The sequence below is a fragment of the Medicago sativa genome, chromosome 5 (genome assembly GCF_051527215.1).
Source record: "Medicago sativa cultivar Bolivia chromosome 5, Bolivia_mono, whole genome shotgun sequence".
Classification (NCBI taxonomy): Eukaryota; Viridiplantae; Streptophyta; class Magnoliopsida; order Fabales; family Fabaceae; genus Medicago; species Medicago sativa.
The window spans coordinates 1553907-1580654 of NC_140753.1; the positions used below are offsets into that span (position 1 = coordinate 1553907).

Below are 26748 nucleotides of genomic sequence, written 5' to 3' on the forward strand. Positions count from 1 at the left end.
CAATAAATGTTAATAGTGAGATGATAAACATGACACCCTCCTTTTTTATCAAACATGAGAGGTTCCAAATCTCATATATTTAACTTGTGTTTGAATTTTGCCAAAATCACGATATAATTGAGAGTTAGGCAAGAGCTTTAAAAAAATGTAGGTTTTGTCAAAACCATAATGATAATATATTGAGATGTAAGAATGATGAATCTATCATAGATCCAAATATAAACTTATTTCACGTTTATAGGCAAGAGCTTGGGTGTTGAAGTCTAGGAGTTTTTTTAGGGGTGTCTCTGGGGGTGAGTAGTGACGATGGAATGGTTGTGGATACTGTGTTTATAGTGTTTGTTTCTGTTAAGGTGTCCGTCTTAGGTGGTGATGTGTTATGGTGAGTTTATATTCAGGTGCTTTGTTTGGTGGTTACGGTACCGTCTATATGCGGCATCATTTGTATCTTGTTTCGTCCATACATATTATGCTTGAAACTACCAAATTAGTTTTTTAAAAATCACAATGACTCGTCGTGGTTCAGAGAAACTCACCGTAATATCAAATATAGTCATAGTTTGATAGAATCATTGTAACTAGAAAATTACATTGTCACTACGATTTTGATCAACTTTGCATGATTCAAAACATGAAATTGAAGTATAATACTCCCTCCGTCCCAATTTATTTGACCCCTTGGCTCATTTCACACAGATTAAGAAAAATGTATAAATAAAGGGGAAAGTGGAATATATTGTATTGGGAATGATAAAAGTAGTATTATTTAGTGTTATATTGTATTGGGAATGATGAAAGTTGTATTGAAAATTGAAATAAGTCAGTTATTTTGGGACACTTTTTTTTAGAAAATGGGTCAGTTATTCCGGGACGGAGGGAGTACCAAAGAAAAAACATGAACTAATTATTGAAATAAACAAAAATTATAATTGTTTTATAGTCGCATATACTAATTATTGTTTTAACATTATCTCTCACTCGTTATAACAAATAGACTAATTCATCAAAATGTTAGAGGTTGGTTTGAGTATTATTTTTTGTCCGCGACTAAATTAGATCGCGGAAAAATTAGGAGAGATCAAAATGAATTTAATAATAATTGAATAGTACTCTCTCTGAATGCGCTTTATTCAGTTGAAATTCGATACTTTGCTGTTGTAGCAGAGAACAAGGACCTATGTTTCCAAGAGAGAGAAACTGAAACACAAGTTGAAAAAACCTCCCTTTATTTCTTTCCTTGCCCTGTCACAATGTCTTGTTCTACTTCACAATCTCACCATTATTAAATTCAACACTTTAAAGGGCTTCTCTTCCCTCACTTTCTTTTACTTCCTTCATTATTTCCTTACTTAGGACTTTGTCTTTAATCACACAACAACTTATGAGACCACCTTCTTCTTGTTTTTCTCTTCTCTAAAAACAAAGCAAAAAGTGTTGAGTTTGGTTTCTTCAATTACCAAGTTGGTAACTCTGAGGAAAAAAAGCATTCTTGAGGAGGTGTATGAAGTAAAAGAGATTCACAATGAGAGATGAGAATACCAAGAAAAGCAAGGTTTTTTACTTTTTCTCAAACATGAACAAAATTTCTTATGTGAAATGAAATTCAAAATTTTGACTGTTTTTATGTGTTTGGTGTACTTAATGAAGCTCTCATGGTCAAAGAAAATGGTCAGAAAATTCTTCAACATCAAATGCAAAACTGAGGACGCTACTCAACAAAGGGATGGTTTTGCTTCTGGAGGTTAGTATCTTATTTTCTTCCTTTAAATTAAAAATTCATTTTTTATGAACAAAATCAAAGGCACCAAGATGCAAATGCAAAAGGGTTGTGTATAAATTTTTATCTTTTTTTTGTTGTTGTGAATTTTGATCTGATAAATTGAAACATGTTTCCTTTTTCAGGAGGTGGCTTGGAATACAGAAGCAGGAGTAGCTTGTCTGAGAGAGAGCCAAGCACAATCAAAAAGAGCAAAACAGGTACATACACACTTTACCAATTGAAATGCCTTATTTTCATTTGAAAATGATGACATTAATTAGTACAAAATCTTACAACCCTCAATTGTAATGTACAGAGAAATTTAGCAGGAACTCGAGTCAGGTTAGGCGAGCGAGGATGAACCTTGACCATCCTAGAATTATAGATGTCCATAACTACAGGTATGCTACGTTATCTTAATAAAAAATCTTCTTTTTTGTGTGTTTAATTTCTCATGATTGCTTCTGTTTTTCTCTTTGTGAGCAGCATTTTTGTTGGTACATGGAATGTGGCCGGAAGATCCCCGCCCAGTAATTTGAGCATAAATGATTGGCTTCACGCCTCACCGCCTGCAGATATTTATGTTCTTGGGTAGGATTTGACTCTTGTTAACATCTTTTCAAAGCAAACATAGAGCCTGATTAGATTGACTTATTTGAGTTTATTTACTGACATAAGCACTTGTGAGACTGTTTGAGAGAGTTTATGTTCATAAGTTGTTTTTAGCTTATTTCCATAAGCTCTTCATGATAGGTTATGAAAACAGCTTATATTAAAACAATTTGACGTTATTTTACCTTTTGCTATAGAAATGGCTTATATGTAAGCACTTATATGATAAACAGTTAATTAAGTTGTTTATCCAAACAGGGAAGAGCACTAGTAGTACTAAGAACACTTTTCTAACTTTGTATTGCAGATTTCAAGAGATTGTTCCCTTGAATGCTGGTAATATCTTAGGGGCAGAAGATAATGGCCCTGCCAAAAAATGGCTAGCTCTCATTGGAAATACTTTAAACAGTCTTCCCGGTACTAGTGGAGGTAATGGATACTATACGCCTTCTCCTATACCTCAGCCAGTGGTAGAATTGAATGCCGATTTTGAGGGATCAGCTAGGCAGAAGAATTCATCATTCTTCCATCGGCGATCCTTCCAAACAACTTCTAGCAGCTGGGGAATGGACAATGATCCTTCAACCGTGCAACCACGACTAGACCGAAGATTCAGCGTCTGCGATCGGGTAATTTTCGGTAACAGGAAAAGTGACTTTGATCCTAGTTTAAGATGGGGTTATAGGCCTAGTGACTATTCAAGGGCAAGTGACTCTCGACCGAGTGACTATTATACAAGGCCAAGTGACTCTCGACCGAGTGACTATTATTCAAGGGCAAGTGACTACTCTCGACCGAGTGACTATTATTCAAGGGCAAGCGACTACTCTCGACCAAGTGACTATTCAAGATGGGGTTCATCTGATGATGACAATGGCCTTGAAGATTCTCCGAGTACAGTCTTGTTTTCACCGATGTCTTATGGAGGACCTGCTGCATCGGGTGAAGATGGATACAGCATGCCAGGGCGCTCAAGGTACAGCCTTGTTGCAAGTAAACAAATGGTTGGAATCTTTCTTACCGTTTGGGTGAGAGGTGAATTGAAGGATATTGTTAAAAACATGAAAGTATCATGTGTTGGTAGAGGATTGATGGGTTATCTTGGAAATAAGGTGAATTTTAAATCAAACATGATAATATGACTGTCCTTTTCTTGTTTAACTTTCCCTTTGAAGAATGTTCGTGACAAAAATGCCAATTATCTATTGTATTTGCAGGGATCCATCTCAATTAGCATGTCTCTGCATGAAACAAGCTTCTGCTTTATTTGTAGCCATTTAACCTCAGGACAGAAAGAAGGTGATGAACTAAGAAGAAACTCTGATGTACTGGAGATTCTTAAAAAGACAAGGTTTCCACGTGTTCATGGTTCTGACAGTGCGAAGTCTCCGGAGACAATCCCTGAGCATGAGTAAGAATTTACCAGCGGCATACATTAAAATGTCTAATATTTTTAACATGTCTATGTAATGTAACTTGAGACCCCCATTGCATTTCTTAATATATATCATCATCTCCTTGTCTAGATTTCTTACATAGAGTGGATACAAAAACAAATTTGAACAGACCGTCCTAATTTTGAATTTGTTTTATTCAGTCGAATTATATGGCTTGGAGATTTAAATTATCGAATAGCCCTCAACTACCGTTCTGCGAAGGCGCTTATTGAGATGCAAAACTGGAGAGCATTGTTAGAGAATGACCAGGTATACCTTTTAGACCTATTCTATAACCACACAAACAACCAATACGAATGAGTACTTATGTGTATATTCACATTATTACTGGCAGTTGAGAATAGAGCAAAAGAGAGGTCGTGCATTTGCAGGATGGAAAGAAGGGAAGATTTATTTCCCTCCAACATATAAGTACTCAACCAATTCAGATAGGTATGCTGGAGATGATATGCATCCAAAGGAGAAAAGGCGAACACCTGCTTGGTAAGATCATCACTCACTTAACCATACATAAGTATTAGGAACTTAGCAATAAAAAGGAGGACTTGTGCTGACATTTCATAACTTATGGCAATGTAAATATATAGGTGTGACCGTATTTTGTGGCATGGAGAAGGTCTACGTCAAATATCTTATGTACGCGGAGAATCAAGATTTTCAGACCACAGACCGGTTTATGGCTTATTTTGGGCCGAGGTTGAGTCAAACCATGGAAAATTGAAGAAAAGTATGAGCTGTTCTCGTTCCAGAATCCAAGTGGAGGAACTTTTACCATATTCCCACGGATACACTGAGCTAAATTTTTTCTGAAGGAAGGAGGACTAGTTGTGAGATATGTGCAGCCCTGTTCAAGTAAGCTCTCTATCCTATTCGCGGATGGTCACAATTTCAAAATTGCAGGGCATTTTGGCTAATATGACAGTTAGAAGAAACTTAGTTACGTACTTACATTAAAGGACTTCAATTCTCTACGGTCTCTCCAACCGCACCTTTAATGCTCGATTAATCTAACTGTTAAAAGTGTTATATCTTCAGTTAGATTAATCCTACCGAACTTACAAGGAGCGGTTGGGGAGGCTTAGAAGACATGCATGAAATAGACATATAAAGAAAAATGAAAACCAAACATAAAGGTCTGAGCAAAACAGAAACCTTGATTACATTAAAAAAAAATGATGCAGCTGGCAAATTAAAGTCATTGAATGAAGATTGTACAACTCTCATTTTTTATTTTCATACAATGGTTTTGATATCCTTAGTGCACTATATTTTACTAAGCATGCCCATTCTCTCTCCCAAAGGGATGTCTTGCTGCCTTTTTCTTATTATATTGTTGGCCAGACCGAAAGTACAAGGTTAATAAGCTGTAATTAACTTATAGGAGTATTATATAAGACTAATCAATAATCAAATGCATATTTGCTACAGTTTAAAAAATGCTGCAGTGATTGTAATTAACAAATTAGTACTGTCATTGGATGAAGATTAGATGATTAGCATTCTGACATCAGGAAATCATTTTCATAATATTAATTCACACGGTTCATGACCTTTAATTGAGTACTGTTAGTATAAATATAATAATCATATCACTGATTTCATCAATACGTTATCACAGTAATACAGCATAGTTTATATGATTTGCACTGTTTATTTTTACCCTTTTATCTGAATTAGAATACTTACAATTACACTCAACTATTTCTATTCAGCAAGCGGCAGTACCTTTGAAGTTTGATGAAAGAGACAAAGCATTTCCCAAATACCAAGAAAGGTAACATTTATTTTTTGCTTTACTTACTTACTTGCTTCTGCTTTTTTGGTCACAACCTCTTATCTATATTGTCTACTAATTTCAACTTCACCTTTTCTCTTTTTCATCTCAGGTGCTAATATGTAATTTTACTTAACCCAACAGCAACACATGATCAGTAGATTCCATCAAACATCATAATCATCATCATGTTGTTGTGTTAGCTAACTCATGCCAGCTTCACTTTGTTCATAATTTGATACCCTATTAACAAACACTCAACTTTATATTGTCTCAATGCTCCATACCATATCCTGCACAATCATTATTAGCCAGGTACTATAAAAATACTTCTCACATTAATGTCAGTTTCTATACTAGTACACTATTTATTTACCATAAGTTACTAGTGATATAAGCATGCTGCACGCATACTCATGATCAAATTATTTTATTGTTATTGTGCAGGAGTGGTAAAGAAGAGAAGAAGAAGACATTATTTAATTCATGATTCTTTAATTATTTTTGGAGAATATTCATGATGACTGAATGAAAGTGAAACATTGTCAAAATCATCATATGGAGGCGTGTACTAGCTTTTACTAGTGTTTTTTTGTTTTTATTTCTAATGTTGAAAATTTTGATGTATACTAGTAATTGTATTGTACAAATTAAAGAAAAAGAAAGAAATTTATAGTTAATTAATTAATTGATTAATGATAGAATTCCAGAGCCTGGCTCACACTTCATATGATTAGTGATTTTACTGATAAAGGTGGTTTTGTCATCATCAAGTAGCATGCTCTTTCTTCTTTTTATTGCTGAGTTAATGAGTAGTAACAAACTAGTACTAGAAAAGGCTAAAGACAGGTTAGCATGTTTCAAAGACATGTTGGAATTTCTGAACTGAAGAATATCTTGAACTAACTATGGTCAACAACAACAACGCCTTATCCCACTAAGTGGGGTCGGCTTGCTTATTTTTCACTACATCCAGGCGGCGATGCAGCGGCCCTTGCTCATTTGACACTGTACTCGAGCCATACAGCGCGTTGCTTCCGGGCAACGACCTAGCATTCACACTATTTCGTATTTGGTCCATGTCATAGAGATTCGACAAAGTTTTACGTTGGCTGTCGAGGCCTAACACAACCCTCTCCATTTTACCCGGGCTTGGGACCGGCCTTGGCAGGATTCTTGAACTAACTATGGTCATTCTAGTTTATTCCCTTCTTAATTATTATTATTTGTCAAGTATTCAAATTATTGATATGAGTTAGATCAAAATTTTGTAGGTTAGTTTTTAAATGGGCAAGTAAAGGTAGATATCTCAAGCTCCCTTTGATATTTTTTATGTTCCAACTAGTATTGAAATAAATTCATCAAAAAAGTTGTACCAAAAAAAATAAATCATCAAAAAAGAAACCGTAACACATCCAACTTTATGTTTCCATAAAAAAAAGTAAACCATCAAATTGGTTCTTGTCTTTTTAACATATTATCAAATTAGTCTATGACTCTATTAATATTTCAAACTAGTCTATATCTTTTTTAAAAAATTAATTAGGTTTATGTCTTTATGTTTATGTCACATGACTAGGGACCTAATTGAATTTTTTTTTGTTGAAAAAGACGGATACTAGTTTGAAATATTAATGAGATCAGAAATTAATTTAAGAGTTGATTACAAAGATATGGATCAATTTGATGGTTTACTAAAAATATACAACTTCATGTTATCAACTTAAACTCATATATACTTCGTGCATTTTTGATAATAAGATGGTAAAATGTAGCTTTTATAAAATTAAGGTTGCTCATTGCAAATTCGGTAAATCCATTGTTATACCAATTAATTTCGAAAATTATTTTCTTACAAGAAATTAATTTTGAGATTCTAGCTATCTTTTTTGGGTACAATATAATATTAGTAGCTACGTTTTGGCATGTTTATTTGGACGTTACTACATAAGTGTTGAATATGTAACGATGAAACTATTAGATTAGTTGTCCTCGTGAGTTTAGCTCAGTTGGTAGGGACAATTCATAATATAATATATGTAAGGTCTGGGGATCGAACCACGAACACCACAACAAAAAAATATTAGATTAGTTATTTTATTAACTTATTATAGATTGGAAATTGTGCTATGTCAACTTGATTTTTATAGGTTTTGCAAATAGGGTTTTGAATCTTTTCCTTGTACTCCTTGTGCTGTGTTGGTTAGGATTTGTTATTGATATTAAAATGGACAAGCATTTTCTTAGGTGTTTTTCGTATAATACTAACTAAAAATACACCTTTTTTGACAATAAAAAACTATCATATAAAATTGCATTGTCGTTGGCTCACATGCATCAACGGAATATGTTGTCTCATCACTATTGTCAAAAAGACTTTTGATACAATGAATCGGTCACTTTTTGTCAAACCATTCATTATTTCATTTTGACAATAGCCTGAACAATGAAGATCATCATAATAGACCATGGGCAACCACAAGAGTGATTTGGACATCATATATTCACTCAAAACTTTAAAACCTCTCTAAATAAATTGTTGTTCAGCATCTATTTTTTCACCAATGTGAGACTCTTACTCACACTTAGACATAAGCAAGAATATATTATCTTACAAAATTATACTTACGATTTCTAATAGACATTGAAATATTTGATAAACAATTCAAAAAATACAAAATTGTAAATGTTAAGCATATGTATGAATTTTTTGTTTTAAATGCAAAATTTTTAGTTGGATTTTTTTTTATTATAAAACATTGAAAAACTTGTAGATATTGTTACCAACTTGGATTGAACTTATATGTAGAAGATGCATAAGGGAGTTATCAAGTTTCCTAGTTTGATGTATTATGTGCGTGAATATTCAACTTGTTGTAACATTAAACCTATTAAATCATGCATCACTACTAAATAATATTCCTACTGTCAAATGGCAAGTTTGTAGCAATTACCCAATTGATGATGAAGATGATGATGATGGTGTTCTTTTGCTGCCTCAAAAATTAGTCATATAGTGAGCGAAAAGACCTAAGTTGTATGATAAGTTAGAGAGCCTACTTGTGACTAAAGACTCTAATTATGACGTGTTAGTAGGGCTGAAAATGAGTCGAACCGAGTCGAACTTTGGTTCAACTCGGCTCGACTCGTTAAAAATTGAATTGGCTCGAAATACGACTCAAGTTCTCTATACAAACTTTTTTTCACGTCAAACTGGACTCTATTTAAACTCGTGAACAACTCGGTTCAACTTGATAGTTCGAATCAAATGAACCAAAAAAAACTACAAACCAAAAAAACAAACTTTTAGTTTAATTAACACAATAATACTTCCTATCAGTCTCAAGACCACATAAGTAAGAAAAGCTATACTATAAATTTGTCAGAGCATTATTAATCTTTTGCTATCCTCAAAGCTTCCGATGTGGGACTAATTTTCACGCTATTTTTCTCTCTTTCAGCTAGCTAACCTCACTAATGTAAACGTGCTATGTACAAGAAAGAATAACTTCCACGTTTATTATTTAATTAAATAAAAAAATTGAAAAGAATTTTATATATATATATATATATATATATATATAATTATATTATTTTGTATTTTTTATATAGAGCTGGTTCATGAACCAAACGAATCGAACTATGCATATCTCAAGTTCAGCTCATTTATTTAATAAACTTATTTTTAACTCAAGTTCGACTCATTTGATTCGTGAACCAAGTTCAACGAATTTATTATCGAATTGAGTCTCGAACTTTTTTCGAATTTGTTCGGTTCATTGTCAGCCCTACGTGTTCGCAAAGAAAACAAAAATGAATCTATTGTCCAATCTTAAAAAAAATTGAGCAACATGTCTTTTTTCTAAAATTCTACGGCTTTTTTAAAACATAAAAAATATAGAACCTAAGTGACCAAATGACTCATTAATTGAGTACAAGCATAATAAGATCCAACATTTAATTCTCAATACATGCCAAATCATAACTTCAATCAACAAACAAATAAGATCAATAATTCTCAAGCGAAGATACAAAAATAACAATAACAATAACAAAAAAGGCTTTTGTAGCCGCCATCACATAGTTTTTGCAAGTACTTTTGAAATTATAGCATATGAACTTGCAAGCTAATCAATTCTTGTTTTATCACAAAAGCAAAGCAAAATCCTTCATTGGATTATGTATTCTTGATACCTCCGGTTTCCTCTGTAGCTGAACCTGATGTGGAACATATTTCTACAATATAATTATCCGCTATCATTTGATTTTCTCGACATTTAAGAGAGCAAAATGCAGAAAAGACACTGCAATGTTAAAATTAATGGGTCAGTTGACATGCATGCATATAAGAAGTTTATAAACACCACTCATCAATATGATTGTACGTGTATCTGTATATAACCATGTTGAAGACAATTATTCATGTGTGTGTGTGTATTATATAATGTTGGAATAGGTATCGTTGGAGATAGATCTAAAGATAAATATTATTTGTTTTTTTTTTTTGTGATTCAAAATACAAAATCCAATCCATTGAAAAAAAATATAAATCTAATGCTTAGTTGGAGAATTTGAAATTTTTTGCTCTAATTAATATTCGTCATGTATGTCTTTGATATTGATGTTCACTTTTCACTTCACCTTTTAGATATATGTATGACTAATGTTGTAAATCTATAAAATGTGGGAAGAAGAGAAGAGAAGCAATACATACCCATACATATACATGTCCTTCTCAATCTTTTTCCTACACCAGCGACAAGCATGTAGGAATCCCTCTGGCAAGGCTGGTGATGTCCTTTTGGTCGGAGCATCTAAGGCTGACAAACCCAGTGAGAATAACCGCTGACCTAGTGGCGCCTTAACAAAGTTTGAGGTTGGTTTTTCAATGATTCTTTGATCATTGGTATTCACATGAGCAGCATTTGCATCTGAAGATAGATCATCTAGGCAAATGGTTGACTGCGACTTGTAAAATCGACGACGTTTGGGGCCGTTCTCCATTAGAGTTGAGAGTTGAAGGTAGATCGCGAGGAGTCCTCAATGAAGGATGAGTTAGGTGTTTGTGATGATAAATCTATGTGTTTTCAGAATGGTATTTATAAACTCAATTGATTCCGTTTCTTTTTAGATTTTCAACAAATATTATCATTAATGTCAGTTTGACCTACGCGCTGCACATGATATTTAATATTGTAAAACTTTTAAAATTTAATTTTTTATTTCAATATTAGTATGCATTTAGTTTTTTTCTAAGTAAAATTAAATATTCTTATATTTAATCACATTAAATAAATTATTAAACTTAAACTTTTGAAATTAAATTATATTAAAATACACAAGTCAAAGAAAAAGAATATTCATTGAGTTAAATTAATTTTGAAATGAAAGTATTAATTATGGTATTCTCATATCATATTTTTTTGAATAAGCCAAAGTAGCTTATCAAAATCTGCATTGGAGAGAATCAAAGACCTTGAGAGAAGCATACTCTAAGGTCCTAAGAACGCCACGAGACCAACTCAAGTGGACTTGTCATATCAATTATGTGAGTGAGTGAAAATAGAGGGACCAAAATTATAATTAGGCCTAAAATCAATTACATTGAAATAGAATAACCTACAATTTATCTTAGTTAATTTAATTTTTAAAATAATATTCAATTGTTTCTACATAAATAAATATATTTTTTTAGAGGGCATAACACGTATATATTTAATTTTTTGCTTGATAATTATTTGAATTAAAAAAATAGTAATAATTAACTTCCTTTTAATCTTTAAAAAAAAAATCTTCCTTTTAAAAAATTATAATTAATTTAATTTCTAAATACGCGTGTATTAAATTTTAAAAGAATTATAAGCTTGTGCATGAATATAATAATATTATACCATCTCTTTTTTTTTTCACCCCGTCTTCTTTTGAGAAAAATATTAATAATATTATTTTATTTAACGGGTACATATTAAATTTTAAAATAATAATAAGTTTGTGCATGAACCAAATTATAAAAAAAGAATATAATAATATTATACTATATTCATTCACAAAATAATAATAATAATAATAATAATAATAATAATAATAATAATAATAATAATAATAATAATAATAATAATAATAATAATAATAATAATATGCCATATGACAAGGTGTATTTGCTTAAATGAGAATATATTATGTTTTAAAAGAAAAATAAGAGTGTGCATGAACCAAATTAAAATATAGAATTATTAATATATATTCAAAATATATAATCTATACTATATATAAAGAAAACAGTCTTTCCAAAATTACTATCAACTTTCAACACAAATAACATATATAACAAATTGATAAGAGTAAATTTAAATATTGAAATAAAATTGTAACAAACACGATATGATAATATATATGTCCAGATTTTTTCCTTTATCCTTTAAAAATTGTAACAATGTAACAAACTAGATGAGTATGTCCTCGTGAGCTTAGCTCAATTGGTATGGACAACTGCATAATATATGCAAGGTTCGGGGTTCGAATCCCGGCCACCACAAAAAAAAACTAGATGAGTATATTTTTACTTACTTTTTCATTATCCCAATTATAGCTTTAAAAAACTTTTTCTATAATAATTTGTCAAAAAAAAAAAAACTTTTTCTATAATAAAGATTGTTGTTGGTGTCCATTCGGGGTTCGAATCCCGGCCACCACAAAAAAAAACTAGATGAGTATATTTTTACTTACTTTTTCATTATCCCAATTATAGCTTTAAAAAACTTTTTCTATAATAATTTGTCAAAAAAAAAAAACTTTTTCTATAATAAAGATTGTTGTTGGTGTCCAGGGGTGAAACCTTGTGTAGCTAAGGGGTAGCTTTGGCTACCCCAAACTTTTTATTTATGTTGAATAACTAGATATATTATTGTAGTTGGCAACCCCAATAATATATTTTTAGCTACCTCAAACAAATTCACTTGCAAAAACTTAGCATAAATTAAGAGATTAAAAAATAATTACTTGATTGATAAACTTATTTGTCTTATTTTGACATTGTGGTTTCTACAACAACTATAATGAAAACATTTTTGTCAAACAAAATGAACGATAGTTTAATACAAATAGCTTCTTTATTGACGTTGAAAAATAAATTGTTAGTCTATTTAGTAAATATTCAATTATGAATATACTTATCTTCTTAAAATCTAATTTTATAGAGATTAAACATATTTAACCTTTAAATTTAATATATAAAGTTTTAAAAAAGAAAATTTTTCGTTGCCTCAAAATATTTAAATTTTTCTTTGGCCCCCTCGTAAAAATTGCTCTAGCTTCGCCGCTGTTGGTGTCATTAAAAAAAATAAGAATTTAGATTATATTTTTTTCTTATATTGTCGGTGTCATTGAAATAGATAATCATGGGTAGTTTGATTTGTTATAATTTGAAAGCAAAAATCATTTATATTTTTACTTTTAATCAAAATAAAAAAAACTGTTCATAATTTTCAAATGTTAACGCAATAAAAAGAACAAAAAGACGGGCACGTGAGTGCCCGTCTTTTCGCTAATATAGGATAATATGACCAAATGGGCGTGTTGGCAGTTGATTCATTCTTCACTTTTTATTTTTTTTAATTTAGTTTCACTCCCGTACGCGAGTTAGCTGAGATATGCATGTGAGGAGTGTTTGTTTGGTTAGAATTGATTATGGATGATCCACCTTATTTGATTTTACGACGATGTATTCTCGATATGGGTTGTATATGGGTCATGTCTAATGCTCCTAGCCTCTGTATCTCTTTTTTAATTCTATCTACGTCTTTCTTGTAACATTATTTGAAAAGAGATATTGTCTCAAGTTAAGTTAGATTGTCACTAAAATGTTTCCGTGAGCTTAGCTCAGTTGGTAAAGACAATGCATAAAATATGCAAGGTCTGAGGTTAAACCCCGAACACCACAAAAAAAAAATTAGTGAATTTTAGTCAAAAGCAATTATTATCTTTAAAATTATTAGGGTTCAATAAATTATTAGGGTTCAATAAATTTTGGGTTAATTATGTTTCTAGTCCCTATAAAATAGCGACCTTGTAAGTTTAGTCCCTACTTAATTTTAATAGCATTTTTAGTCCCTAATTTTGTTTTTCTGCACTGAGTATTAGTCCCTACTCAATTCAAATTTGTTTAATTTATGCTTAAACTCTTAAATTTTTGAACAATTTTTTGCAGACATGTTTAGAACATTACTAAAAGTTCGTCCGCAAAAAATTATCGCAAAATTTGATTTCTACATCCAGATTTTATTACTTTTTATCTTTAACTTTTGTCGTTTTAAAAAATTCATATTTAATTCATTTCATGTCAGAAAATTCTAAATTTTAGTAAACGAACCTTTCATAGTGTTCTAATCTTGTCTCAAAAAAATCGTTCAAAAATTTAAGAGTTTAAGGATAATTAATCAAACTTTGTTTTAGCAGGGACTAAAATTATAAGTAAATTTTTTTTATAGGGACTAAAAATGCTATTAAAATTAAGTAGGGACTAAACTTACAAGGTCGCTATTTTATAGGGACTAGAAACATAATTAACCCATAAATTTTTAGTCCCTATCTTTAAATTTATTAGGGTTTAATAAATTTTTAGTCCCTATAAATATATGAAATTTGATTTTTAGTCTCTCTAAAAAAATAGCACACAACGATCCTTCAAATATTTTTTATCAGGATTTTTTATACTTATTTTTAAGACAACTCATTTGTACCTTTCAAATTTTTGAATTAGTTTTTTGAAAACATGATTAAAATATTATAAGAATCTTTTCCACAAAAATTAATTATTTTTTAACAAGGCATGAATTGAATATGAATTTTTAAGTGTAAAAAACTTACAAACTCGTAGTTTTTTCATCTCTTGCTAAAAAAATCCTAAACTTTTGCAATGGATATTCATATAATGTATTATTCCTCAAAAAAAATTCCTATAATGTATTAAACATGTCTCCAAAAAATAATTTAAAATTTTAAAAGATGCACGTGAGTTGATTTTAAAAACAGAACAAAAAATATTGATAGAAAATTTGTCTGCAACCATTGTTTGAAGAAAAAATCGAGAAACTAAAAACGAAATTTGATATATTCTTAGCAATCAAAAACTTATTTAATTCAATTTATTATGTAATTTCAATTCACTTAATAATCTTTTTTTAGTACTTCCTATTGTCATATTATTTATCTCTCTCAGGGTAAGTTAGAATGGATTGTTTTAATTTTTTTTTTTTAATTCACAATGCATCACTTGCATCCCCAATGTTAGATTTTGATAATCATATTTTCTCAACTCGTTCACTCTTTTTTTTTTTTTTTTATCTTGTATGCACTTATTTTGATATAGTCAATAGTATGTAGCAATGCTGAGGATTGAGTAGCTTAACTAATTTGAGATAACAATTTAAAAGACAAAGTTCAACCATCCGCAAAGTAACAAAAATAAAATAAAAAACAAGTACAGGCCTTAAAAAGTTTCAAAACTAAGGGTGTTCATGGGTCTGGGTGACCCATTCAACCAGTCACCAAACCCGCATTTTATCCAATTTGTTCAAGTTCTGGGTCCAACCTAAACCAACTCATTCAAACCCGTAATAGTTCGGTTTGGGTAACATGTTTATGATTTCAAATCTGTGAACCTACGAACCCAACCTATTAAAAAATATTGTTAAAATCTTTAGTTTTTATAATATAGTTTTATATGTTAATCTTATAGTGTTTTAAGTAAATTCAACTGCTAGCATTTTAAATGTTAAAATTCCATTTAAATACAAGAAGTTTCATGAAATATAATGTCATTTTATTATAATTTTTTATTTATAAAAAATAGGTTTAATGACCCGTTGATCCAACTCGTTCATTATCGGATTGGTTCAGTTCGGTTTGACGTAATAAATACGAGTGTTTTACCCAACCTAATTAAATTAGATTTGATCGGATCGGATAACGAGTTTGGCCAAAAGTAACCCAACCCAACATGTGAACACTCCTATCCAAGACTGATCATGCACTTGACCAACTAGAAGTTAATTTCAGCATCCCAAAATTTTGAGAAAAAAAAGGCAAAAGGAAAAAGTATTGTAGATGTGATGCATAAAGAAGAAGAGCAGTGATACATTGACACCCTTAGGTGGCATACCACTCTTTTACGGAAACGGATCCTCTCCTTCAAAACTCTCTCCTTCTCTCTCCTTCCCTAATTTCTGGCCATTCGATCAATCAAAGGGTAGGTATATTAAAAGACAAATAACATAAATAAATAAATAAATAAATAAATAATAAATAACATAAAACTTCTGCACTAATTGGGCGGGATTTTTCTACTCCAACACCACGATTCTTCAACTTCCCTTTTAGAGGTCTCCACTCTCAATCTAAGAAAATGGTGGTCACCATATCTCAATTTCTGTGATTGAAAAATGCTAAACATCCCGATACAAACTGTCTGTGATTACTCACCTTTGTGCTCTCATCACTGCAAAAATTCTCACGTAAGTTTCTAAATAATAGCTTGAATTGTGAATGAATTTTATTGTGTTTCTAACTAGCTTAAGTTTTGAATGAGTTGTGTATGTGATAATAACACATTGTATGATAATTTGTCTCTTATTACTACGACCAAATATATTGATTTTCTGAATATGCAATTGATTTTCAATCTGTCATGTCATGGTTCCTTAGAAAAAAAAAAGAACGTGTTCCCCTGTTTTCAGTTTACTGTGTATTATTTCTAGCAAATGGAGTGAGTTTATTTGTTTGTTTGTTTGTTTTTCTAAAGAGGATATATTTGTTTCAGATTCATATATAAATTTACTCAAATACATATTTATATTACACACAAAAAATGCAGGATTATTGATACAAAATGCAAGAAGATCAGAACCCAAAAAAAGGCATGGTTTTTGATAGCTTTGATGATGCTTGGAAGTTTTGGGTTGATTATGGAGGGAGAGTTGGATTTGGAGTGAGAGTACAATATGTACACAAGAATAAAGACGGCTTAGCCACTTCTTGCAGGTTTGTTTGTTGCAAAGAAGGCCTACGAAAACCAGACAAACGAGATTATAAAACAATCAAGCCAAGAGCAGAGACCAGAACCAACTGCAAAGCAAGGATAGGATTTAAGAATATGGGTGGAGTTTGGACGGTGCATGATTTTGAGCCAGAACATAACCATATTATGCACACTCCAGAAACAACTCATATGTTGTCATCTCAAAGAAAACTTTCAGAAATTCAATGTCAACAAATTGATCTAGCGGACGATGCTGGTCTCCAACAAAGGAATTCATTTGATTTGATGAGCAAGGAAGTGGGAGGTAGAACCAACTTGGGATTTATACGCCTTGATCAAAAGAATTATCTCCGAAAAAGAAGGGAAAGAAGTTTGGTACTCGGGGAAGCCGGCTATCTGTTACAATACTTTCAGAACATGTCAATAGAAAATCCCCCTTTCTATCATGCCTATCAAATGGATATGGAAGATCAAATTACCAACGTGTTCTGGGCAGATGCAAGGATGCTCATTGATTATGGGTATTTCGGTGACGTGGTTTCTCTTGATTCAACATATTGTACAAATACTTCACATAGACCATTAGCTGTGTTTTCAGGATTTAACCACCATCGTAAAACAGTGATCTTTGGGGCTGCATTATTGTATGATGAAACAAAAGAGTCATACAAGTGGCTTTTTGAGACATTTTTAGAAGCACACAAGCAGAAAATGCCTCAAACTGTTTTTACTGATCAAGATCAGTCAATGGCAAACGCACTTGTTGAAGTTATGCCTAGAGCATACCATGGCCTATGTACGTGGCATTTGATGCAAAATGGTATCAAACACTTGGGTAATTTAATGAAAGGTGAATCTCATTTTCTCAGTGACTTTAAGAAGTGCATGTATGGCTATGACGACGAAGAACAATTTGAAGAAGGTTGGACAAACCTTCTTGTAAAATACAAGGACTACAAGGTTGAGGAAAACACTTGGTTGAAAAGAATATACACTCTCAAGGAGAAATGGGCATCTTGTTACATGAAAAAGGCTTTTACATTAGGAATGCGAAGCACCCAACTTAGTGAAAGTGTGAATGCAGCTATTAAAAGTTTTATGAAGGTGAAGATGGATATTATCAAATTTTTTAAGTGTTTTGATGATTTTATTGAAGTTAAGAGATACAATGAATCAAAGTGTGAATATGAGGCACGCCAGAAGATACCAAGACTTAGAAACTCATATTCCGAAATATTGCGACAAATGTCAGAGTTGTATACTCCTGCTATTTTTGATCTATTCCAAGATGAGTTTGAGTTGTTTGCAGCATGTTCTATGAAGACTATCAACATACAAACAACATCAATTGACTATGTTATTTCCATGGCTGAAAATCCAGGGGAGTGGCGGGTGTTTTTTGATTTGGATAAGAATTTGATTAGTTGCTCTTGTCGCAAGTTTGAGAGCTTTGGCATACTATGTTGTCATTGTTTAAAAGTCTTTATTCATATGGATGTGAAAACAGTGCCTGAACATTATATCTTGAAGAGGTGGACAAAGTCAGCAAGAAGCGGGGTCTTACCTATTGTTGATGTTAGCCATGATGTGGAAGATGTTGAATTTTCTCCAAGGAAATGCTACAAGGAGATTTGTCCTCGCTATATCAGGATTGCCACCGAAGGATGTAGAAGGCCAGAAACATTCACCTTTCTTACCAAAGTTGCTGATGAGTTGGATAGGCTGGTACTACAGTTTCAAAACTGTCAAGTAAGTAGTGATCAAGAAGATTTGTTTCTTCGCAAAATTAAAGAGATCGGAAGTAGCATTGATGGTTCAACAACAGTCAAGGGTTTTAAAAAGAAAGAAGGAAGAAGAGGTACAAAACGTCTCAAAGGTTTCATAGAATGCAAACTTTCCAACAGAAAGAAAAAAGATGGTCCAAGTGCTTCACAAACAAAGGTATTATTTATTTATGTAATTTTAATTTTACATTTAGTTAAATACAAAAATTCATGTTTTCTGTTATTTATTTTTTTATGCAGAATGATGTTAGAAGGGTAAAAACTACCAAAAAAAGCACAAATGGAGACTTAGGTAATTCACAAATGCAATATGAGGTGCCCAACACAAGTGGAGCTATTTGGCTCAATGATGTACACAGTAGACCTTTCATGGTAAGCTAATAGCAATTGGAGTGTGTGAATGAACTAAAAAATGTTCACTGATTAAATATTTTTAATGTTTATGCAGGAAGATAATGCTGCTTTATGTTCTTTTGGTGAAGATAATGTCACTTTAAGCTCATTTGGTACCACTAGTTTTACTAGCTTATTGATGGGAAACCTACATGAGGATACCACAAGATTGATGAATCCATAGAGACGTGAAGCAAAATTTGGTTTTACTGGGCAGCACTTCTTCTGGATATATTTTGGGGTATATGTTGTGAAAAAGGTGGATTAAGATTTGGACATGTTATTGATTTAGTGTAAACAAGTGCTCCTGATACAATTGTTAACAATTTGACTTTTTTGTGCTATTGATTTAGTGTTATGCTTTGATTTAGTGTTCTCAAATGTACTTATGAAATTATCATTATAGATGCACAACACAATGAGATTTTTGTTATGGATGCTTCTCCTTTTCTGTTATGGCAGAAACATGCAGCAGTTTTGCAGTTAAAACAACTTCAGTAGGCCTAGTTTTTGGTGTTTAGCGCGGCTGTTTTAGCGGCAGTTTGTTCAACTTCGGAACATAACCATAAATATATCTTCAATTTCCATAACAAAAGTCACTTAATTTATTCAATGAGACAGTTTTACATTATAGTAGACATAAATCCCTTTTACAAGCATTGATCCAACTCTTACAAACAATATGACAGCATACAACATTCCTAACTCAGCTACTTATAATTAAACTATATCTTCTCAAAGCCACAAATACATCACTTCCAAAGCAACAAAGCATTGCATCACTACACCAACACTAGGATAAGATGACCAATTCAAGCCCCATCCAAATCTACAGTACCAATTCAAGCTTCATTTATTCAATATGTTCACCCTTTCCCTGTCAACATATAAATAAGTAACAAGGTTAGAAAATATCTCTGAAATGAACAAAAAATGTAGAAACAGTGTAAAAAAAAAGAACAAAAAAAATGTAGAAACAAAGTTAAAATAATAAATTGCAGAAGATTTATGTAATGAGAAGCATATGGGTTGTCCACCACCCCATCAACCGTCGTTGAGCTGCCACCTTCATGTCATGATAAACAAAAAAAGGTTGTTAATTTGAAGGAAAAAAAAACCATCGGCGGAGGAGTTCCATTTCATCCTTTCCAACCTGTCTTCCGTCGCCGTCGGCACATTACCTCATCGCCGGTGTCAGTTCCGTCAACAATTGTTACTGTTGTGGTTAAATTGGGATTTGGGGATTGAGTTTTTTCAGAAGTAGGGATTTGGAACTTTGGAACTAATGAACAAATGTAATTTGGAGTTATTTTGTCTTTTAATATATCCACCATTCGATCAATCCAATGGCTAGGAATAGAGGAAGGAGAGAGATGGAGACAATTCTGCAGGAGAGGATCCGGTTCCGTGACATGTAGGAGGGTGTAAAAGAGGGAACCGGATCCTCTCCTGCAGAATTGTCTCCATCTCTCTCCTTCCTCTATTCCTAGCCATTGGATTGATCGAATGGTGGATATATTAAAAGACAAAATAACTCCAAATTACATTTGTTCATTAGTTCCAAAGTTCCAAATCCCTACTTCTGAAAAAACTCAATCCCCAAATCCCAATTTAACCACAACAGTAACAATTGTTGACGGAACTGACACCGGCGATGAGGTAATGTGCCGACGGCGACGGAAGACAGGTTGGAAAGGATGAAATGGAACTCCTCCGCCGATGGTTTTTTTTCCTTCAAATTAACAACCTTTTTTTGTTTATCATGACATGAAGGTGGCAGCTCAACGACGGTTGATGGGGTGGTGGACAACCCATATGCTTCTCATTACATAAATCTTCTGCAATTTATTATTTTAACTTTGTTTCTACATTTTTTTTGTTCTTTTTTTTTACACTGTTTCTACATTTTTTGTTCATTTCAGAGATATTTTCTAACCTTGTTACTTATTTATATGTTGACAGGGAAAGGGTGAACATATTGAATAAATGAAGCTTGAATTGGTACTGTAGATTTGGATGGGGCTTGAATTGGTCATCTTATCCTAGTGTTGGTGTAGTGATGCAATGCTTTGTTGCTTTGGAAGTGATGTATTTGTGGCTTTGAGAAGATATAGTTTAATTATAAGTAGCTGAGTTAGGAATGTTGTATGCTGTCATATTGTTTGTAAGAGTTGGATCAATGCTTGTAAAAGGGATTTATGTCTACTATAATGTAAAACTGTCTCATTGAATAAATTAAGTGACTTTTGTTATGGAAATTGAAGATATATTTATGGTTATGTTCCGAAGTTGAACAAACTGCCGCTAAAACAGCCGCGCTAAACACCAAAAACTAGGCCTACTGAAGTTGTTTTAACTGCAAAACTGCTGCATGTTTCTGCCATAACAGAAAAGGAGAAGCATCCATAACAAAAATCTCATTGTGTTGTGCATCTATAATGATAATTTCATAAGTACATTTGAGAACACTAAATCAAAGCATAACACTAAATCAATAGCACAAAAAAGTCAAATTGTTAACAATTGTATCAGGAGCACTTGTTTACACTAAATCAATAACATGTCCAAATCTTAATCCACCTTTTTCACAACATATACCCCAAAATATATCCAGAAGAAGTGCTGCCCAGTAAAACCAAATTTTGCTTCACGTCTCTATGGATTCATCAATCTTGTGGTATCCTCATGTAGGTTTCCCATCAATAAGCTAGTAAAACTAGTGGTACCAAATGAGCTTAAAGTGACATTATCTTCACCAAAAGAACATAAAGCAGCATTATCTTCCTGCATAAACATTAAAAATATTTAATCAGTGAACATTTTTTAGTTCATTCACACACTCCAATTGCTATTAGCTTACCATGAAAGGTCTACTGTGTACATCATTGAGCCAAATAGCTCCACTTGTGTTGGGCACCTCATATTGCATTTGTGAATTACCTAAGTCTCCATTTGTGCTTTTTTTGGTAGTTTTTACCCTTCTAACATCATTCTGCATAAAAAAATAAATAACAGAAAACATGAATTTTTGTATTTAACTAAATGTAAAATTAAAATTACATAAATAAATAATACCTTTGTTTGTGAAGCACTTGGACCATCTTTTTTCTTTCTGTTGGAAAGTTTGCATTCTATGAAACCTTTGAGACGTTTTGTACCTCTTCTTCCTTCTTTCTTTTTAAAACCCTTGACTGTTGTTGAACCATCAATGCTACTTCCGATCTCTTTAATTTTGCGAAGAAACAAATCTTCTTGATCACTACTTACTTGACAGTTTTGAAACTGTAGTACCAGCCTATCCAACTCATCAGCAACTTTGGTAAGAAAGGTGAATGTTTCTGGCCTTCTACATCCTTCGGTGGCAATCCTGATATAGCGAGGACAAATCTCCTTGTAGCATTTCCTTGGAGAAAATTCAACATCTTCCACATCATGGCTAACATCAACAATAGGTAAGACCCCGCTTCTTGCTGACTTTGTCCACCTCTTCAAGATATAATGTTCAGGCACTGTTTTCACATCCATATGAATAAAGACTTTTAAACAATGACAACATAGTATGCCAAAGCTCTCAAACTTGCGACAAGAGCAACTAATCAAATTCTTATCCAAATCAAAAAACACCCGCCACTCCCCTGGATTTTCAGCCATGGAAATAACATAGTCAATTGATGTTGTTTGTATGTTGATAGTCTTCATAGAACATGCTGCAAACAACTCAAACTCATCTTGGAATAGATCAAAAATAGCAGGAGTATACAACTCTGACATTTGTCGCAATATTTCGGAATATGAGTTTCTAAGTCTTGGTATCTTCTGGCGTGCCTCATATTCACACTTTGATTCATTGTATCTCTTAACTTCAATAAAATCATCAAAACACTTAAAAAATTTGATAATATCCATCTTCACCTTCATAAAACTTTTAATAGCTGCATTCACACTTTCACTAAGTTGGGTGCTTCGCATTCCTAATGTAAAAGCCTTTTTCATGTAACAAGATGCCCATTTCTCCTTGAGAGTGTATATTCTTTTCAACCAAGTGTTTTCCTCAACCTTGTAGTCCTTGTATTTTACAAGAAGGTTTGTCCAACCTTCTTCAAATTGTTCTTCGTCGTCATAGCCATACATGCACTTCTTAAAGTCACTGAGAAAATGAGATTCACCTTTCATTAAATTACCCAAGTGTTTGATACCATTTTGCATCAAATGCCACGTACATAGGCCATGGTATGCTCTAGGCATAACTTCAACAAGTGCGTTTGCCATTGACTGATCTTGATCAGTAAAAACAGTTTGAGGCATTTTCTGCTTGTGTGCTTCTAAAAATGTCTCAAAAAGCCACTTGTATGACTCTTTTGTTTCATCATACAATAATGCAGCCCCAAAGATCACTGTTTTACGATGGTGGTTAAATCCTGAAAACACAGCTAATGGTCTATGTGAAGTATTTGTACAATATGTTGAATCAAGAGAAACCACGTCACCGAAATACCCATAATCAATGAGCATCCTTGCATCTGCCCAGAACACGTTGGTAATTTGATCTTCCATATCCATTTGATAGGCATGATAGAAAGGGGGATTTTCTATTGACATGTTCTGAAAGTATTGTAACAGATAGCCGGCTTCCCCGAGTACCAAACTTCTTTCCCTTCTTTTTCGGAGATAATTCTTTTGATCAAGGCGTATAAATCCCAAGTTGGTTCTACCTCCCACTTCCTTGCTCATCAAATCAAATGAATTCCTTTGTTGGAGACCAGCATCGTCCGCTAGATCAATTTGTTGACATTGAATTTCTGAAAGTTTTCTTTGAGATGACAACATATGAGTTGTTTCTGGAGTGTGCATAATATGGTTATGTTCTGGCTCAAAATCATGCACCGTCCAAACTCCACCCATATTCTTAAATCCTATCCTTGCTTTGCAGTTGGTTCTGGTCTCTGCTCTTGGCTTGATTGTTTTATAATCTCGTTTGTCTGGTTTTCGTAGGCCTTCTTTGCAACAAACAAACCTGCAAGAAGTGGCTAAGCCGTCTTTATTCTTGTGTACATATTGTACTCTCACTCCAAATCCAACTCTCCCTCCATAATCAACCCAAAACTTCCAAGCATCATCAAAGCTATCAAAAACCATGCCTTTTTTTGGGTTCTGATCTTCTTGCATTTTGTATCAATAATCCTGCATTTTTTGTGTGTAATATAAATATGTATTTGAGTAAATTTATATATGAATCTGAAACAAATATATCCTCTTTAGAAAAACAAACAAACAAACAAATAAACTCATTCCATTTGCTAGAAATAATACACAGTAAACTGAAAACAGGGGAACACGTTCTTTTTTTTTTCTAAGGAACCATGACATGACAGATTGAAAATCAATTGCATATTCAGAAAATCAATATATTTGGTCGTAGTAATAAGAGACAAATTATCATACAATGTGTTATTATCACATACACAACTCATTCAAAACTTAAGCTAGTTAGAAACACAATAAAATTCATTCACAATTCAAGCTATTATTTAGAAACTTACGTGAGAATTTTTGCAGTGATGAGAGCACAAAGGTGAGTAATCACAGACAGTTTGTATCGGGATGTTTAGCATTTTTCAATCACAGAAATTGAGATATGGTGACCACCATTTTCTTAGATTGAGAGTGGAGACCTCTAAAAGGGAAGTTGAAGAATCGTGGTGTTGGAGTAGAAAAATCCCGCCCAATTAGTGCAGAAGTTTTATGTTATTTATTATTTATTTATTTATTTATTTATTTATGTTATTTGTCTTTTAATATACCTACCCTTTGATTGATCGAATGGCCAGAAATTAGGGAAGGAGAGAGAAGGAGAGAGTTTTGAAGGAGAGGATCCGTTTCCCTACATGTCACACTTTAATATAAAAAAAATGACAACAGTGCCAGCTCAAATTTAAAAAGAAAGGAAAGTTTTTCATGTCTCATCCTCTCTCATTCATCGCTTCAAGCTCTCTCTCTCTCTCTCTCTCTCTCCCCCTCTCCTAGTTATTTTTAGAGACTCTCATCTCTTAGTTCTCACTCTCATCTTTTCCACCCTCTCTCCTCTCCCTTACCTGAATGCTCATCCATGCCATCCTCTCTCTCATTTTTAGATCTGATGTCTAGAAAGACAATGGACGGAGGTAGGTGTGGTGGATGACAACGTGCGACGGTAGTGGAGAGATATGAGGACGAGGATGGTGAGAGGTGTGACAGTGGTGGTGGTGAGATGAGATTTAAGGTCGAGGATGGCGGTGTGATGATGGTGGTGGTGACGGCGGTCCATAGAGAGAGAGAGGGAAAGAAAAGTGAGTCCGGGAGAGAGGAAGAAGGGGGTTGTAACCGTTGGACGACGTATCGCAGTTGTGGTGGTGAGATCCGAGGTCGCGGACGGTAGGGGCGACGACAATGGTGGTGATGGAGGGTTGTGGAGAGAAAGTGATGGCAGTTAGTTGCTGGTGGTTAGGGTGAGAGAGACAAGGAAGGTGGACCATGGTCGGGGGACGAGAAAGGAATTGGGTTGATTTTTGTTGTGTTAATAAAATAAATAAATACATAAAATAAAATAAATTCGACATAGGCTGGTATAATAGGGGTATGAGGAAAAAAAGTGTTATTGAAACCATTATTCAAAGAAGAAAACGAGTTGATATTGTGTTGAGGCTAATTAATATCAATAAATTATCAATATTTTTCTTTTGCATATATGTATTGGTCTAACATGTTTCTTCATGGGGCTAACTTATTCCGTTATAACTTGCTAACAGACTTCTTCCTAAAAACTAGTGGGTGTCTTCTAACAACTCTTATATGCATTTGCTAAAAGACACTCGTTTATTTTTATGAATGTGTCTTTTAATAAGTTATAACTAAAAGGTAGGTAAACACATTTTAAGGTATGCGTTGCTAAAAGACACCTTCATAAAAACTATAGTGGGTGTCTTCTAACAAACCCACACACACACATTAAAAACTCTCATACATACATACATACATATACTATATGTATATGGTTGTCTATCTATCTAAAATGTTGAACTTTTGTAAATTTGCACATGATAGAAAAACTTTTAAATAAATAGCTTATTCCACACCAAATTTCTTTCTCCGCACTCTCCCTAAGCCAACTCATTCCTATTATGGTGAGACTAGTAGATAACTCCACATGTCCTTTAGGTGGCTGCAAATAGAAGATGAATGGCTTCCATAATACAAGAGATAAAAGACAGTCTACGGGGCATAATTCAAAATTCTTGAGAAGTCTTTTGTTGAGCTATGGTGGGACTATTACATTACATGACCTTAAGCTTGCCGAATAGCTTCGTTTCCTTTTGTCTCTAAACCCGCAATGTAGCTTGTGCACAGCGACTCTTCATCTACTTGTTCTCTCCAACCCAACTTCATCGAGATCACCCATCTCCTTCGAGTTTCTAATTGGAATGGTTTGATTCACCATATCTACCGTGAAGCTAATAGTTGCGATGATCTCCTCGCAGATTTGGGACTCTTTAAAAGTTTCTACTTGACTATTTATGGGTGTCTTCCCGACTTAGTCTTAGACTTCATTCTAACAAGAGATGTGATATTTGAACAACCTAAAAAAGTTGTCAAGTATGCACACGGTACCATTGTAAGGTAAATTTCAACATGCACACAAAGCAATGCAAATAAACAAAGAAATAAAAAATGAAAAAAGCGGTTGCAGAGTAGTAATATATGGTGTAGGACAACTTATATGTTGTCAAAATATCATTTCTCATAAAAAATATTTTTTAAAGATACAAAATATTGTTATAAACATTTAACTTGATTAGAACTATTTTTTCAACACATTTGTTTTTATTTATGTTATAGATGCAGAGTGAAATATTTTTTAATATTTATTTAAATACATACTATATCTCATAAAAAAATAT

The 26748-nt window shown here is 32.9% G+C and overlaps 3 protein-coding genes and 1 long non-coding RNA gene across 4 annotated transcripts; 2 read left to right on the plus strand and 2 right to left on the minus strand.

The window, feature by feature from the left end:
• The first annotated feature begins 1169 nt into the window (after window positions 1-1169).
• LOC146918977 (type IV inositol polyphosphate 5-phosphatase 7-like) lies at window positions 1170-6271 on the plus strand. Its single transcript, XM_085712211.1, has 13 exons — window positions 1170-1552; window positions 1648-1741; window positions 1903-1977; window positions 2076-2160; window positions 2246-2350; window positions 2679-3483; window positions 3589-3782; window positions 3969-4077; window positions 4163-4311; window positions 4416-4680; window positions 5541-5602; window positions 5715-5917; window positions 6050-6271. Exons 1-10 carry the CDS (start codon window positions 1523-1525, stop codon window positions 4636-4638), a joined length of 1869 nt encoding a protein of 622 aa, XP_085568337.1. The 5' UTR covers window positions 1170-1522; the 3' UTR covers window positions 4639-4680; window positions 5541-5602; window positions 5715-5917; window positions 6050-6271.
• Window positions 6272-9511: 3240 nt separating this feature from the next.
• LOC146918978 (uncharacterized) lies at window positions 9512-10639 on the minus strand. The gene is made up of 2 exons (XR_015011311.1): window positions 10317-10639; window positions 9512-9906 (listed from the first exon to the last, which is right to left on the minus strand). It is a non-coding gene; the product is annotated as an uncharacterized LOC146918978 (long non-coding RNA).
• Window positions 10640-16473: 5834 nt separating this feature from the next.
• LOC146918979 (protein FAR1-RELATED SEQUENCE 5-like) lies at window positions 16474-19212 on the plus strand. Its single transcript, XM_085712226.1, has 3 exons — window positions 16474-18578; window positions 18662-18793; window positions 18870-19212. Exons 1-3 carry the CDS (start codon window positions 16488-16490, stop codon window positions 18996-18998), a joined length of 2352 nt encoding a protein of 783 aa, XP_085568352.1. The 5' UTR covers window positions 16474-16487; the 3' UTR covers window positions 18999-19212.
• A 2043-nt stretch (window positions 19213-21255) lies between these two features.
• Window positions 21256-23994, minus strand: LOC146918980 (protein FAR1-RELATED SEQUENCE 5-like). The gene is made up of 3 exons (XM_085712227.1): window positions 21890-23994; window positions 21675-21806; window positions 21256-21598 (listed from the first exon to the last, which is right to left on the minus strand). Exons 1-3 carry the CDS (start codon window positions 23978-23980, stop codon window positions 21470-21472), a joined length of 2352 nt encoding a protein of 783 aa, XP_085568353.1. The 5' UTR covers window positions 23981-23994; the 3' UTR covers window positions 21256-21469.
• Window positions 23995-26748: the final 2754 nt, after the last annotated feature.

Bases quoted from the DNA above. Each gene is read 5' to 3' on its own strand.
- LOC146918977 (XM_085712211.1), top strand. From the start codon at position 1,523: ATGAGAGATGAGAATACCAAGAAAAGCAAG. The intron at 1,553-1,647 runs GTTTTTTACTTT...TACTTAATGAAG, and splicing joins AGAATACCAAGAAAAGCAAG to CTCTCATGGTCAAAGAAAAT. The intron at 2,351-2,678 runs GTAGGATTTGAC...TTTGTATTGCAG, and splicing joins GCAGATATTTATGTTCTTGG to ATTTCAAGAGATTGTTCCCT.
- LOC146918980 (XM_085712227.1), bottom strand. From the start codon at position 23,980: ATGCAAGAAGATCAGAACCCAAAAAAAGGCATGGTTTTTGATAGCTTT. The intron at 21,807-21,889 runs GTATTATTTATT...TTTTTTATGCAG, and splicing joins CAAGTGCTTCACAAACAAAG to AATGATGTTAGAAGGGTAAA. The intron at 21,599-21,674 runs GTAAGCTAATAG...ATGTTTATGCAG, and splicing joins TACACAGTAGACCTTTCATG to GAAGATAATGCTGCTTTATG.
- LOC146918979 (XM_085712226.1), top strand. From the start codon at position 16,488: ATGCAAGAAGATCAGAACCCAAAAAAAGGCATGGTTTTTGATAGCTTT. The intron at 18,579-18,661 runs GTATTATTTATT...TTTTTTATGCAG, and splicing joins CAAGTGCTTCACAAACAAAG to AATGATGTTAGAAGGGTAAA. The intron at 18,794-18,869 runs GTAAGCTAATAG...ATGTTTATGCAG, and splicing joins TACACAGTAGACCTTTCATG to GAAGATAATGCTGCTTTATG.